Source organism: Sciurus vulgaris (assembly GCF_902686455.1).
Source record: "Sciurus vulgaris genome assembly, chromosome: 1".
Taxonomy (NCBI): Eukaryota; Metazoa; Chordata; class Mammalia; order Rodentia; family Sciuridae; genus Sciurus; species Sciurus vulgaris.
Window position 1 is genome coordinate 212,215,610 of NC_136461.1, and position 16,609 is coordinate 212,232,218.

At 53.6% G+C, this 16,609-nt stretch overlaps 1 protein-coding gene and 1 pseudogene across 23 annotated transcripts in view; both read right to left on the reverse strand.

The window, feature by feature from the left end:
* Window positions 1–4,711: 4,711 nt before the first annotated feature.
* LOC306669944 (alpha-enolase-like) lies at window positions 4,712–6,168 on the reverse strand (annotated as a pseudogene). The gene has a single exon. The product of its transcript is annotated as an alpha-enolase-like (transcript).
* A 3,031-nt stretch (window positions 6,169–9,199) lies between these two features.
* The window catches only part of PLEC (plectin), a 53,947-nt gene continuing 46,537 nt past the window's right edge, over window positions 9,200–16,609 (reverse strand). For all 22 annotated transcript variants that reach the window (XM_079101258.1, XM_079101257.1, XM_079101242.1 and 19 more), the window contains one exon: window positions 9,200–16,597. In XM_079101258.1, the coding sequence (XP_078957384.1) occupies window positions 10,394–16,597 (6,204 nt within the window). In that variant the 3' untranslated portion in view covers window positions 9,200–10,393. The remainder of the gene's footprint in view (window positions 16,598–16,609) is intronic.

Genomic DNA, 16,609 nt, shown 5'->3' on the forward strand with positions numbered 1-16,609 from the left:
AATTAAAGGGATACGAATTGGAAAAGAAGAACTCAAACTATCCCTGTTCGCTGATGACATGATTATATATTTAGAGGAACCCAGAAATTCCACCAGAAAACTTTTAGAACTCATAAGGGAATTCAGTAAAGTAGCAGGTTATAAGATCAATGCTCATAAATCCAATGCATTTTTATACATAAGTGATGAATCTTCAGAAAGAGAAGTTAGGAAAACTACCCCATTCACAATAGCCTTGAAAAAAAAATAAAATACTTGGGAATCAATCTCACAAAAGAGGTGAAAGACCTCTACAATAAGAACTACAGAACACTAAAGAAAGAAATTAAAGAAAATCTTAGAAGATGGAAAGATCTCCCATGTTCTTGGATAGGCAGAATTAATATTGTCAAAATGGCCATACTACCTAAAGTGCTATACAGATTCAATGCAATTCCAATTAAAATCCCAATGATGTACCTTACAGAAATAGAGCAAGCAATCATGAAGTTCATCTGGAAGAATAAGAAATCCAGAATAGCTAAAGCAATCCTTAGCAGGAAGAATGAAACAGGGGGTATCGCAATACCAGAACTTCAACTATACTACAAAGCAATAGTAACAAAAACGGCATGGTATTGGCACCAAAATAGACAGGTAGATCAATGGTACAGAATAGAGGACATGGACACAAACCCAAATAAATACAATTTTCTAATACTAGACAAAGGTCCCAAAAATATGCAATGGAGAAAAGATAGCCTCTTCAACAAATGGTGCTGGGAAAACTGGAAATCCATATGCAACAGAATGAAACTAAACCCCTATCTCTCACCCTGCACAAAACTCAACTCACAATGGATCAAGGACCTTGAAATCAGACCAGAGACCCTGCATCGTATAGAAGAAAAAGTAGGTCCAAATCTTCACCTTGTTGGCTTAGGATCAGACTTCCTTAACAGGACTCCCATAGCACAAGAAATAAAAGCAAGAATCAACAACTGGGATAGATTCAAACTAAAAAGCTTTCTCTCAGCAAAGGAAACTATCAGCAATGCGAAGAGAGAGCCTACAGAGTGGGAGAATATCTTTGCCACTCATACTTCAGATAGAGCACTAATCTCCAGAATATATAAAGAACTCAAAAAACTCTACACCAAGAAGACAAATAACCCAATCAACAAATGGACTAAGGATATGAACAGACACTTCACAGAAGAAGATCTACAAGCAATCAACGAACATATGAAAAAATGTTCACCATCTTTAGTAATAAGAGAAATGCAAATCAAAATTACCCTAAGATTCCATCTCACCCCAATTAGAATGGCAATTATCAAGAATACAAGCAACAATAGGTGTTGGTGAGGATGTGGGGAAAAAGGTATACTCATACATTGCTGGTGGGGCTGCAAATTAGTGCAGCCACTCTGGAAAGCAGTGTGGAGATTCCTTAGAAAACTTGGAATGGACCCTCCATTTGACCCAGCTATCCCACTCCTTGGCCTATACCCAAAGGACTTAAAATCAGCATACTACAGAGATACAGCCACATCAATGTTCATAACTGCTCAATTCACAATAGCCAGACTGTGGAACCAACCTAGATGTCCTTCAATTGATGAATGGATAAAGAAACTGTGGTATATATATACAATGGAATATTACTCAGCCAGAAAGAATGATAAAATTATGGCATTTGTAGGCAAATGGATGAAATTGGAGAATATCATGCTAAGTGAGATAAGCCAATCTCAAAAAACCAAAGGACAAATGATCTTGCTGATAAGCGGATGATGAAACATAATGGGGGGTGGGAGGGACTAGTGTTAGGGTTAGGGTTAGGGTTAGGGAGGGGGGCAAGGATGGAGGAAGGAAGGACTGTATAGAGGGAAAAGAGGGGTGGGAGGGGTGGAAGGGAAGGGAAAAATAACAGAATGAATCAAACAACATTACCCTATGTAAATTTATGATTACACAAATGGTATGCCTCTACTTCATGTACAAACAGAAACAACATGTATCCCATTTGTTTACAATTTAAAAAATCTTAAAAAATAAATAAATAAAATATAAAAAGGGGCTGGGGATGTTGCTCAGTGGTTAGGTTCCTCTGGGTTCAATCCCTGGTACCAAAAAAATAAAATAAAATAAAATACACTACAAAACTTTGGTGATCAAAACAGAATGATATTGACATGAAAATAGACATTCAGGCCAATGGAACAGAACAAAGGGCCCAGACATTCAACCATGTAACTATAGACAAACTTTTTTTTTTTTTTTTTTTTTAATTTTGGCACTGGGGATTGAACCCAAGGGGGGCTTTACCACTGTTACATCCTCAGCCCTTTTTATTTATTAATTTATTTTGAGACAAGTTCTCCCTAAGTTGTTGAGGCTGGCCTTGAATTTGCATCTTCTTGTAAGGCTCTTAAAAAAATTTTTTTTCAGTGCTAAGGATCAATCCCAGGGCAAATGCTCTACCCCCAGGGCAAGTACCTATGCCTCCCAATCTTTGAAAAATATTTTTTTTTTAAATTTGAGATAGGGTCTTGCTAAATTGCAAAGGCTGGCCTCAAACATGATCCTCCTGGTTCAGCCTCCTGAGAACACAGGTGTGTGCCACCATGCCTGGTTATCTATCTATAAATACTTCTGAACTTTGTTTTCAGAAGCAGGTAAGCTACTTAGTAACAAGGTAATCTTGTCTTGTCTTATTTTTAATCTTCATTAGGTAGGGCTAGCTTTCCCCACTACCCAGAGCAAGACTACCTGAGTGCTCTGTGACTGTTGAGACTTCCATTCTGACTAGCAGGAACAGGCAGTATTCTTGGCCCTCTGACCTCTTCGGACTGTTCCTCTGATCCTTTTGCACGTTCCCTCCTCACCCTTGGGTGGATCTCTTACACACACAATGCTGGGCACCCAGCTCACACCTGAGGGCTGCCGAACAGTCCTGGCCTGGGTAGTTCTCTTCACCGTTTCCTGTCATGTGGACCCAGCTGCCTCTGCCTCCCTGACTCCCAGCTCCATTCCAACTCAGGAGTCTGGCAGGACACTCCTGGACTGCCCTCCCTGTGCCGAGGCCCTATCTCAGGGCAGTGAGCTGGACAACCATCAGGCCCACCATCAACCACTGTCCTGTATTGCCTGTGCCCCACAAAATCTGGCATTTTCTTTTCTTCAACAGGGTAAATCTGGTCCTTGTTACTCCATTTCAAACAGAAATGGAAATCAAAGTCCATCATTTTTTAAGACTCCAGCACACCTGGGTGTGGAGTGGTGTCCCACTGTGGTTCTGATTGGCATTCCCGAGGGAATGCTATGGTTTGAATACTGCATATGTCCCTCTGCAGACGAGGGTGACTCCCCAAGGCAGCAGTATTAGAGGTAGGAACTTTAGGACGTGATGACTGAGGTCAGTGAGCTTACAAAAGGTTGGTGGAGAATAGTTAGACCTTTTTGCCCTTCCACATGGTCCTTAGTCCCCAGCCCCTTCAGCCACCTGAGGATGCTGTCACAGGAAGATCCTTACTGACAGAAGAGGTCCTCACCAGCCACAGAACCTGCCAGCCCTCGACCTTGGACTGCACAGCCTCCAAAACCGTGAAAATAAATTTCTACTTGTTTAAAAATTATCAAGAAAGTAGCATTTTGTTATAGCAGCAGGAATAGACTCAGATAGGCATATAACAAAAAATTACATCTGGGTTGGGGGTTTGTGTAACTCGGTGGTAGAGCACATGCCTAGCACACCTGAAGCCCAGGGTTCCATCCCCAGCACCTTCCCACACACAAAATTAGCCATCTTTAGTCTTCTTTAGAGAGATTTTTTTTAGACCCTTAAGTGATTCTCAAATTAAGTCAGTTTTGGGGCTGGGGATGTGGTTCATTGGTAGAGTACTTATCCAGCAGGTGCTAGGCTCTGGCTTCAATCCCCAGTACTGACAGAAAATAGAGTTCATTCTAAAATAACATTCATGTGGGATCTTGTGAAAATGCGGGTTCTCTCCAGGCATGGTGTCGTACCTCTAGTCTCAGTTACTCAGGAGGGTGCTTGAGCCCAGGGATTTGAGGTCAGAGTAGGCAACACTGTGCAACCCCATTTCCAGAACACAAAACAAAACAAAAAGCAAATTTCCATTTATTGAGTCCAGTGAACCTCAAGACTCGGCCTCCAAAGGTTTCAGGGTTAAGGCCAAGCTCCCAACCCATGGAATGCACTGAGAAACTCCCATGTTACCCACGAGATCTGCTGTCAGCCCTTGGCAGGCAATTTACCTTTTTCCTCTGGCTGCTTTAAAATTTTGCTCTTTGTTTTTCTGCAATCTTATTATAATGTGTTTTGATGTAGATGTTTTATTCGCTGTACTTGGATTATATTGATTCATGTTTTTCATCTATTCGGAAAATAATTATCAGCTATTATTTGTTAGAAGCAAATCTCTCCATTTTCCTCCAGAATGTTCCACTGGAGCTCCAGTCAGACCAATGTGTTTTATTATATGTCCTCTGCCTGTCGCCACGCTGGAGATCACACTGGAGGTGCATGGAGCTCTGGACACTTGGTGTGAGGTGAGCTGAGATGACAATTTGGGCCAGTCACATGATTACAGAGCTAGGGTTTCCATCAGGGTTCCAAGTGGTCACCCCAGCTTCTGCAGCAGTTCTAAGGAAGCAGTGGCAGGAGAGGGGAGCTAACTATCAAAGGCCCCGGCGAGCACTGGTCGGGGGCTTGAACTGTCCACACACGCTAGCGTCAGGGGCAGGATCTAGTCGTCAGCTGGTGACTGTGGGCGCTGGCTCGCCTGCCCACAGCTTGCTTGGCCAGGGGCAGGGGGTTTCTGAAGTTCCTGCTGGCAAACTTCGCCTTGTCACCCAGCTCCTCCTCGATTCTGAGGAGCTGGTTGTACTTGGCCAAGCGCTCAGATCGGCAAGGTGCACCAGTCTTGATCTGCCCAGAGCAGAGTCCCACCACCAGGTCGGCAATGAAGGTGTCCTCAGTCTCCCCAGAGCCATGAGACCCCAAGACGCCCCAGCCATTGGACTGGGCCAGCTTGCACACCTGGAGGGACTCGGTCACTGAGCCGATCTAGTTGACTTTGAGCAGGAGGCAGTTGCAGAACTTCTCACCCACGGCCTTGGCAATGCGCTTGGGGTTGGTCACAGTGCGATCATCGCCTACCACCTGGATGCCGGCACTACTTGTGAACTTCTGCCAAGCTTCCCAGTTGTCCTGGTCGAAGCCATCTTTGATAGACACCACCGGTAGTTGCTGATGAAGGATTTGTACAGGTTGGCCAGCTGGTCAGGTGTGATGCACCTGCTGGCATCGTCAGGAGACTTGAAACCCAGGTCATACTTCCCAGATCTGAAGAACTCGGAGGCGGCCACGTCCGTGCCAACGACAGCCTGTTGGCGTAGCCAGCCTTCCCAGTGGCGTTCTTCAGCAGTTCCGGGGCTTCTTTATTCTCCAGGATGTCAGGGGCAAACCCGCCCTTGTCGCCCACATTGGTGGCATCTTTCCCGTTTTCTCCTTGATGGCGTTCTTCAGGTTGTGGTAGAGCTCTGCTCCGCTGCGCATGGCCTCCTTGAAGCTGGAAGCTCCCATGGGCAGGATCATGAACTCCTGCACGGCCAGCTTGTTGCCAGCATGAGACCCGCTGTTGGTAACGGTGAACACCGAACCGGCAGAATGACTTCAGAGTTGCCAGCCAAGTCGGCAACGTGGCGGTACAGGAGCACCCCCTTCTCCACAGCACCAGCTTTGCAGACAGCAAGGGACACCCCCAGGATAGCATTTGCACCAAACTTAGATTTATTTTCTGTTCCATCCATCGTGATCATCAGTTCATCAATCTTCTCCTGCTCCACAACGTTCAGTTTCTTGCTAACCAGGGCAGGTGCGATAGTTTTATTGATGTGTCCTGGAGCTCTAGGGCCTCGTAGATACCAGTTGAGGCCCCACTAGGCACAGCAGCTCTAAAGAGACCTTTTGAGGTGCAGAGATCAACCTCAACAGTGGGATTTCCACGAGAGTCAAAGATCTCCCTGGCATGGATCTTGAGAATAGACATGGTGAATTTCTGGCTGCGGGGTCTCGTCGCCCAGGAAGGAAGCGGAGAGTGCTGCAGACACCGAGGAGCGTTGAGCCGACAAGGAGTGGCGCCCCGAGTCCCTAGCTGCTCTCCCTGCCGCCTGCCCCGACTTCCTGCACAGTTCCAGAGGCTGTCCTCTGCTTCTTATCTATGTTTCCACCTTCTTTTCTCCCTGCGGTGAATTTTGAGTCATTTCTCCAGATCTATCCTTCGATTCATTAATTCTTTGACTATGACCACCTGTTGTTTAACCACAGCCTCACTGAATTTCTCAGGTTGGCCTCAAACTTGCAATCCTCCTGCTTTATCCTCCAAAGTAGCTGGGATGACAGGTGTGTGCAACCATACCTGGCTTCCCACTGACTTTTGATTGTTGTCATTGTTTGATTCGCTTCTAGGAGTTCTATTAAATTCCTTTATAAATCTTCTTGGTCTTTTTGGACAGAATCTTACTGCTCACATTCTAGATTTTACTTCACATATACTTACTACAGATGCTTCATTGAATACTTCCAATGCACCAAGCCTTTCAAGTTCTGTTCTGCTCTTGTTTTGCTAACTTGTTCATGATGCTTATTTCCATGTCATATAATTTCGGATTGTGAGATCACATTTGAAAGCCCAGGTTTTACCACTGGAATCCTGAGATTTTGGCTTGGGGCAAGACCTCAGGACGAGATTATAGGGGCTTATCCAAGATACTAGGCCAAAATCAATCTGGGTGCACATTGACTTAATTGCTCAGCACAGGGCTCTCCAGACTATGTAGGGGAAACCCCCAGAAATGAGCTCCTTATTTTCAGGCAGCCAGTGGGCATCCTGACTCCAATCACCTCTAAGGAGTGTGTTTCCAGGGCACTACTTGGTCCCTCTGAGATTGTAAATGCCTGGTAGAAGCAGCTGGAGTCCAGAGATTCCAGCAAGCTTTCTGTCCCCATGTGCCATTGGTTAGGAGTCTATGTTTCATAAACTGTTATCACAAACAGAGGCTTATCCAGTCCTCACTTACTGCTCCTGAGGATCTGTGAGAACCCAAGGCTTTGGTTACCAGGATCCACAGCTTCCCTGGGGAGGCATCAGTCCCACCCTGTAGCCCTGCTTCATTTGTACACCCAAGGATTTCCTTTCTTCTTTGTGACTTCCAGTATGAATCTGAGAAGACATTCACCAGGTTCTACCTAGGGGTGTGGAGGGAGTGTACTCAGCTAGGCCCGTCATGCCACTGAGCCCATGGAATTATCACTGTGAAAGCAGGTGCTGCGACCATCCACTCAACTCCACCAGGGTTCAGTGTGTCCATCCCCAGTTGCTCCTCGCCTGCACCTCTTCCAGAGCACTGTCCTTGGCTGATAAGAGCTGCCTCATTGGAGATGCCTGGGTGTTGGCTGCCTGTCCCAGAGGCAGCCTGCAGCCAGTGACTGCCTGATGTGGCAGATACCAGCCCAGATCTCTCTGGACAGGACAGCCTTTGAGGTGGGACGCTGCTCCTGAGAGCAACCGGTGAGGCTGCAATTAGGCTCAGCTGAGCACATGCCCCTCACACCTTTCCTGTGGTGCTCCCCATAGAAGCCACAGCCCTTGAGATACCATCTCAGGGAGCTGGCCTAAGTCAGAGGGGCCTGGTGTTGCCCAGGGAAGCATGCTCCTTAGAGGGGAAATGGAGTCAGGACACCCACTTGCTGACTGGCGCCATGGCAGGTGAATGCTGTTAGTCCTGGCATTGACAGCAACGCAATGACAGTGTTGAAATATGCCGGCACGCAGACTGAAAGGGAAGGGCAGTCGGGTACAAAGGGCAGCTCGGGGGACATGATCCACAGGAATGTAGGTAGATGGCTTGTAGGACCACGTTCTGCAGCCAGCAGGACACTGCTTGCAACAGTGGTTCTCAAGCTCCCGTGGGCAGCCAGCACCTGACGGGCGGGCTAAAACATGGATTGCCGACTGATGCCTTGGCCAGAGATGCAGGCCATGCAGAGCTCCCAAGCAGAGGGGCCACAGGGCAGACGGCAAACCACAGGGCTGGCGATGCTGTGCCCTCTCCCCAGGCAGGCCTGGCTCTTCTCGCCAAGCACACCGAGTTCCTGTTCCACTCAACGGCAGGCCCAGGAGCTGTCATCCAGCAGGACGAGCCACAACCCAACAGAAGGTAGGCTCGGAGAGCAGAGCCCAACAAGTGCAAGTGACCAGGACTCAAGCCCACCAGGAGTGAGGGGCTGCATCTCTTTGCAACCCAGACAAAGGAGGGAGGTACCCATCACGGCCCCAGGGCAATGGTAGCAGTAGGCTAGATTTGACCTCTCACTTCTTGCAAGTCATCCCAGAAACTGCAACCTATCAGAATCGCAGTACTTCTCAGTCCAGGACTTATTGCCCTGGGCCTCAGGAGTGAGGCACAGACTGCAGTGGAGGCTGCAGGGACTTGGTCCTCTAGCAGCTATGGGTGGTGGCTGCTGAGGTCAGCTTTCTGAAGAGCTGACCTTGGCCACTTACCCAGGGGTCACACTGCTCCCCTGTCCCTCAAAATAAAGTCTGCCAACAAAGCAAATATATATCATTGTGTTTGTCTGATCTTTTTGATTAAACTTTAGGCACCCCTTGGGAGGAAGGCACCTTCGAATGTTTTGACTAACAGGTATAACAGCCAATGACTGACACAGGTGTTAAGAGCCCACCCTCGAAAGAGAACCCCAAGTGCCAACCACAGGCCCAGCAAAAAGGGTGGGCTGGGAGACAGGTCACTGACTAGGCCAGCAGCAGGTGTCAGCTAGCCCACCTCATTGTGGTCCTACCCTGCCTGTGACCATACCCACTGCCCAGGGCCACTTTGCTCTCCAGCTACCATCTGGGTTATCTTGCTCATGACATCCAGCCTCAGGCCAGTGTCTTACAGGCCCCATGGCCATCATGGCCAAGATACAGTGGCTAAGATGAGAGCCTGGAGCTTGGCGCTGTAGTATCTACCCTGTCCCCAACATGTGACCAACACCAGCATCAAAAAAGAAGGCTGGGGAGTAGCTCATTCGGTAGAGTGCCTGCCTTGCAAGCACAAGGCCCTGGGTTCAATCCCCAGCACAAAAAAAAAAAAAAAAAAAAAAAAAATGAAGGCAAAACCCATATGAAGGTTGGAATCGCTTTTATTGAGGGGCAGATGCTGAAGGGCCCTGCCCATGGTCAGGTTAGTGTTCTGCCTGGCCCTCTACCGGCTGCCAGCCCAGGTTAGTGGAACATGCAAAGCTCAGTCAGAAGATGGAGGCAGGGGTGGGAGCCACTAAGGCCAGAGGCTGGTTAAACAGGATGGGTGGCACTGGCCAGGTGCCTGGGTAGACAGCCAGCCAGTCTGCATCCAGGACCAAGAAGGATTGGGGCCCTTTGGGAACAAGGTGGACAGGCAGCACCCGGGGTGGGGTGCGGGGGTGGTTCCACAGGCTCAAGACACCACTTGGCCAATGGTGGAGGGTAGATCTGCAAAACCCCAGCTCTGCCCAGCCAGATGTCTGTCTCACACCCTGGGTCTGGGTCCTCAGGGCTTGGGTATGAGGGAGGACACAGAAGGCACTTACACGGGGAGCTGAGGCTGGACGGCTGAAGCCACAGGCCAGGGTCTTGGGAGAGTAAGTCCAGGGTGGGGGTGAGCTACAACGCAGAGCTCTGACAGCAGCTTCAGGAACTGGGCAGGAGGCTGGAGCCCAGCTAAGGACGCTGCCTCTGCAGACTGGACCCTCATCTTCCCATGGGGAAGGGGCTTCTCTGGGCAAACTGGAAGAGATGGCTGGCCCAGGACCCTTTCCTCACCAGCAAGATCCACAAAGCATAAAGGCCAGTCTGGAAAACATGCTGGGGAGAAAATGCTGGCCCAGGGTAGAAGCCCTGAGAGAACCGAGGACCCTCTACTGACAGGACTGACCCGTGCTGCCCTCAGCAGCTAGGACTGGCAGGTGGGCATCCAGTGGGGTTGGCTTACAGGGTTGGGGACCTCACCCAGACAGAAACCTCCTAGGGAAAACAGGAGGGGTGGGCTGGAGGCCCAAGTCTGGGTCCTCCAAGGCACCTGGCTGTTGTGAGTGGCAGGTTGAAGGAAGTGGGGAGGTCCGAGGGGGGTGAGGTGGTCAGTGGGGCTGGAGCAGCCCTGAGCCCCAAGTTACAGTCTGTCTAGACAGCAAATATATATTAATGTGTTAGTCTGGTCTTTTTGGTTAAACTTTAGGCACCACTTGGGAGGAAGACACCTTTAAATGTTAAAGACAGACCCCGGCGCCTTGGCAGGGAGCCTGGCCACATGCAGAGCAGGAGGGCGGGGTGCAGGCAGAGGGTCAGGCCACTGCAGACTCAGGGCCCCCCAAAGAGGCCGAGGGGCCTGAGGCATAGCGGCGGCCATAGCCCGAGGAAGAGTAGGAGGAGGAAGAGAAGGTCATGGAGAAACCAGAACCAGTGGCATCGAAGCTGCCGCGGCGGGAGCCGGCCCGCGAGCCAGTGCGCGAGCCAGTACGTGAGCCAGCAGTGGAGCCAGAGCCACTGACACTGTAGGGGCTGTAGTAGCCCTTGCTGGACTGGGCAGAAGCCTCCAGCAGCCGCAGCCCCGTGCCTTCCTCCACCATGCTGCGGTCCAGCGCGTCCTTGTAAGAGATCTTGAGCTTGGTCTTGGGGCAGGTGAGGTACTTGGAGTAGGCGCTGACATCACGAAGCTTCTGGGCTGTGCGGGCGTCCACAGTGCCACGCTGCAGGGCTTCGTCCAGGGGCACTCGGCCTGGCATGTCGGGCTCGATCAGGCCACCGGTCAGGTACTGCACCTCCAGGAAGCGCTGGCCTGCCTCGTAGTACAGCCAGCCCTTCCTCAGGGCCTGGGCGGCCGACATCTTGGTCTTGGTGCGTGGGTCCTCAAAGCCACAGAAGGCCTTCTGGGCTAGGTTGATGCGGTCCACCATGATCTTGTCTACTAGGCCCTTGTTGACAGCCTCAGTGACGGGGAAGCGCTCCCCAGTGCTGGGGTCAATAATGCCCCCAGTGCAAGCCTGGGCCTCCAGCAGCCGCTGCCCGGTGATGTTGTCCACCAGGTTGCGGTGCATGGCCTCTGTGATGGACACCTTCTCCAGCGTCTCCGTGTCCAGGATGCCGGCCACTGGGCCCGTCTCCTCAGTGGGGTCGGACCAGGAGGCCAGCTGGGTCCTGGAGACTGCAGGGCTGATGGGGTAGGAGGAAGACGAGCCCACGGAGGAGGAGCGGGAGCGGAAGCCACCGGCATTGCCTGAGAGCATGTCAGCAAACTCAGTGATGGAGAGCGTGCCGGCCCGGTACTGGTCCAGTGCTGACCGGTCAATGAGGTTCTTGGTGATGGCGTCATCAATGTCATACTGGCGGCCTGAGCGGCGGTCGATGATCATGGACTTGACCACACCGTCTGAGGAGGAGATGGTGATCTCCTCCCACTCACACTCCTGCTCAGACAGTTCCAGGTATGTCTGGTGGTCAATGAGTCCCTTGCGGTAGGCCTCGTACACCGACATCTCCTTGCCTGTCTCGGGGTCCACGATCACCACACGGCGCTTGCGCACGGAAGACTTGGAGGATGTCTTCCGCTCCCGCTTCTTCTCTTTCAGTGGCAGGAGGCACAAGCCTGTCTGGGGGTCAGTGATACAGCGCTCCATGAGCTGCAGGTAGGTGAGGTTCTCCTCTGTGTTGGGATCAAAGAAGCCCTTGGTGTCATCGGAAGGGTCAGTTAGGATCTCATTCATCTCCTCATCAAAGAGGCCACGCTTGTAGGCCACCTCCACGGGAAGCCGATGGCTCTCCTCAGGGTCGATGATGCCGCCCGTGGCGATCTGGGCCTCCAGTAATCGGATGCCATGGTCCTTCAGGATCAGGCCCTTCTTCATGGCTTGGAAGAGGGAGATGAGCTTGCCGGAGTAAGGGTCCTTGTAGCCAGTGACGGCACGCTCAGCTGACAGCAATTTGTCCTTGAACTCAGGGCCCACGATGCCCATGCGCACAGCCTCCTCCACAGTCAGCTTGAGCCCCTTGATGGGGTCGATGACATAGCCAGTGGCCGCCTGTGCCTCCAGGAGCTCGAAGGCTGTGCCAGGGCGTATGATGCCCTTCTTCATGGCCTGGTACACTGAGAGTCGCTCCTTGGTGGCGTCAACGAAGACACCAGCAATGCAACTGGTGCCCTCAAGGAACCGCTGCAGGTTCTTGGTGACCTCCTCGATGGAGGTCAGGCCCTCCTGCAGCTGCAGTGCTGTGGCTTCATCCATGACCTGCGAGCGTACCAGCTCCTCCACAGTGATCTGCTTGCGCAGGCCACGGAAGGTTAGCTTGCGGGCATCTGAGAGTGGCAGGAGCACCTGGCCGCTGTTCTCGTCACGGCGGCAACGCCTGAGCAGCTGCGTGTAGCTGAGGCGCTCGTCGGTGGAGGGGTCCACGTAGCTGCGCACCTCACTGGGCTCTGACAGCTGGTCGTGTGTGTCCTTGTTAAGGTAGCCACGCTGGTAGGCCACCTCCAATGGCAGATGGAAGCCCAGGCGGGGGTCCACAATACCTCCGGTGGCCAGTTGGGCATCCAGCAGCCGCAGGGCCTCCTCAGCAGGGATCAGCTCCTTTTTCATGGCCTGGAAGAGTGAGATGGTCTGCTCGGTGTAAGGGTCACGGTAACCAGTAACCGCCCGCTCCGCTGAGAGCAGCCGGTCATGCAGCTCAGGGCCCACCAGGCCCTTCCGCACAGCCTCGTCCACAGTCAGTCGCTCACCCTTCACTGGGTCCAGCAAGAAGCCGGTGGCTGCCTGTGCCTCCAGCAGCAAGCGGGCCACCTCGGCACTCAGCAGCCCCTTCTTGAGGGCCTGGTAGATGGTCAGCGTCTGCCTAGAGCCAGGCAGGTAAACGCCAGCCACTGAGCCTGTACCGTAGAGGTAGCGCCAGGCGGACTCTGCCTCCAGCACCTCACGGAGGCTCTTGGTGCCCTCCCGGAGGAGGTTGTAGGTCTCGAGGGAGATGATCCGGGCCTCGTACAGGTCCTCAGCAGTGAGGCGGCGGCGCACGTAGTCGTAAGAAGCCAGGTTCTGCTGCCGGATGATCTCAGTCTTCTCAATGATCTCGATGATGATGATGATCATGCGCTCCTTGGTCACCCGGCCAGCCTGGAAGTCAGCCATCAGCCGGGCCCGCTGATCCTCAGGAATCAGGTCTGACTGCATGACCTCCCACAGGGACATGGTGGAGCCACCGTGGCTGCCACCACCAGGGATGTCAATCTGTGTCTCCTCGAATGCCCTCCGTGTCTCCTCCTCAGTGTAGACCTGTGTCGTCTCCACCACTTCAGCCTTCTCTGCCCCTTTCAGTGGCAGGAGGCGCAGGCCCGTCTCGGGGTCCTCCACACAGCGCTCCAGCAGCTGCAGGTAGGTGAGGTTCTCGTGCGTGTTGGGGTCGAAGAAGCCCTTGGTGTCGTCGCTGGGGTCCGCCAGCACGCGGCTCATCTCCTCGTCGAAGTAGCCGCGCTGGTAGGCCACCTCCACGGGCAGGCGGTGGCTGTGCACAGGGTCGATGATGCCGCCCGTGGCGATCTGGGCCTCCAGCAGGCGGATGGCATGCTCCCTGAGAATCAGGCCCTTCTTCATGGCCTGGAAGAGCGAGATGGTGGTGCCAGAGTAGGGATCCTTGTAGCCAGTGACCGCCTTCTCAGCGGATAGCAACTTCTCATGCAGCTCAGGGCCCACAACACCCGCCTTCACCGCCTCATGGACATACAGGCGCTGGTTCCGTACGGGGTCCACCAGAAAGCCAGTGGCTGCTTGGGCTTCCAGCAGGAGCGTGGCTGTGCTGGGTCTGAGCAAACCCCGGCGCATGGCCTCATAGATGGTTACTTTCTCCTTGGAGTCCTCCAGGTAGATACCAGCCAGGCAGCCACTGCCCTGTAGCAGCGTCCGCACAGAGTCTACCTCCGAGAGGTCCTTGACAGAGGTCCTGCCATCCTTGAGCTGCTCAAACTGGGTCCTGCTGAGAACTCTGGCAGCCAGGAGCTCGCTGGCTGGCACAGGGACACGGAGACCAGTGAAGGACAGTCGCTCCTGCCGCTTGGTCTCCACCTCCTCGATGATGGTGATGAGGATCTTGATGACCTTCTCCACAGTCACCTTGCCGGTGCGCAGCTGCCGCAGCAGTTCCCGCCGCTGCTCCTCCGTGAAATACTCGGAGCTGATGAGCTCCCACACCGTCACCGTCCTGCCTTTGAAGCTGCCCATGGGGACTTCAACTGTGGCCTTCTCCAAGGTCTCACGGGCCTGAAGCTCAGAGTAGACCTCCTCCTGCTGGGCCCGGACAGCCTTCTCTGAGAGTGGCAGCAGGCTCAGCCCAGTCAACTGATCAGGCCGGCACTGCTGCTGGAGCTGGCCATAGGTGACTGGCTCCCGTGTGCTGGGATCGAGGTAGACCTTGGCGTCTTCCTTGGGTTCCAACAGTGCCCTGCTGGTCTCCTTGTCCAGGTGGCCCCGGCTGTAGGCAACATCCAGGGACACGCGATGGCTCTTGCTGGGGTCCACAATGCCACCTGTGGACAGCTGGGCATCCAGTAGGCGCAGGCCCTGCTCCCGGGGGATGAGGCCTTTCTTTAGGGCCTGGAACAAGGAGGCAATCTGCCCCGAGTAAGGGTCCCTGTAGCCCGTCACAGCCTTCTCAGCTGACAGCAGCTTCTCGTGAAGCTCAGGGCCTACTAGACCAGCACGTACTGCCTCATCCACAGTCAGCCGGGCACTAGTAGCAGGATCAATGATGTGCCCCGTGCCGGCCTGGGCCTCTAACAGGGCCACAGCCACATCTGGCTGCAGCAGGTCTTTCTTCAGAGCCTCATAGATGCTCAGCTTCTGTCCTGCCTCCTCCAGCCACACACCTGCAATGACATTGGCACCCCGCAGGGCCCTCCGCACAGAGTCCACCTCAGCCACCTCTCGCACAGAGCGCTCACCCCGCTGCAGCTGACGGTAGAGGTCACGGTCGATGACCCCGCTCTCCAGCAGCTCGGCGGCAGGCACCAGGGCACGCAGGCCCTCAAAGCAGAGCTGGCTCTTCTGCTCGTGCTCCTCCACAACAGTGATGACAATCTTGATGATCTTCTCCACCGTGATGCGGCCTGTGCGGAACTGCCGCAGCAAGTCCCGCCGCTGCTCCGCTGTGAAGTATTCCGAGTTGATGATCTCCCAGATGGTCACCGTCTTGCCCTTGAACTTGCCAAATGGTGCAGACACAGTGGCCTTCTCAAAGACATCCCGGGCCTCGGAGTCAGTGTACACCAGCTCACCGCCCTTGGCAGCCTTATCTGTGAGTGGCAGAAGGCGCAGGCCCGTCTCGGGGTCCTCCACGCAGCGCTCCAGCAGCTGCAGGTAGGTGAGGTTCTCGTGTGTGTTGGGGTCAAAGAAGCCCTTGGTGTCGTCGCTGGGGTCCGCCAGCACGCGGCTCATCTCCTCGTCGAAGTAGCCGCGCTGGTAGGCCACCTCCACGGGCAGGCGGTGGCTGTGCACAGGGTCGATGATGCCGCCCGTGGCGATCTGGGCCTCCAGCAGGCGGATGCCGTGGTCCCTGACGATGAGGTCCTTCTTCATGGCCTGGAAGAGTGAGATCTGCTCTCCAGTGTAGGGGTCCTTATAGCCAGTGACAGCGCGCTCAGCAGACAGTAGCTTGTGGTGCAGTTCAGGGCCCACAACACCCTCCTTCACGGCCTCATTGACAGTCAGCCGTCGGTTCCGCACAGGGTCCAGTAGGAAGCCTGAGGCTGCCTGGGCCTCAAGCAGGATGAGAGCAGTGCCAGGGCTTAGTAGCTGCCTCCTCAGGGCTGCATAGACACTCAGCTTCTCATTGGTGGGCTTCAGCAGCAGACCAGCAATGCTGCTGCGGCCCTGCAGGTATCGGTGAACATCCTCACGCCGTGCGAGCTCAGTCACCGTGGTGTGGCCCTGTGCCAGCCGCTGCAGCTCTTCTGTGCTCAGGATGCCAGCCTCCTGCAACCGCTGGGCTGGGACCCTCTGCCTCAATCCCTCAAAGGTGTGCTCAGGCTCCACCTCCACGGCTGGGCCATCGGGGGCCTCCCGGCCATTGGGCAAGGCCTTGGTGGCAGCGATCTCCTCTGAGTGTGCTAGTGCTGCCCGATGTTCCTCCTCCAAGCGCTGTAGCCGTTCACGCAGTCTCTGGTTCTCCTCTGCCAGCAGCTTCTCCTGCTTCTGCCGCTGCTCTTCCAGGTGCTGCAGCTCGGCCTGCTTCCGACGCACACCCTCTTCTGCCTCACGCTGCCGACGCCGGGCCTCCTCCATGCTGGCCACCAGCTGCTGCTTCTCTTGTTCCATCTGCTGCTGCTGCCGCTGCTGTTCCTCACGGAGCTGCTGTGCCTTGGCTACCTCATCCTGGAAAAGCTGCTCTAGCTTAGCCTTCTCCTGCTCGATGAAGCGCTCCCGCTGCAGCAGGCTGTCCTTCTCAGACAGGAAGCTCTGCTGCAAAGCCTGTGTCTCCTGCAGCATCTGCTCTTGCTGCACTGTCTGCATCTGTGAGAGACA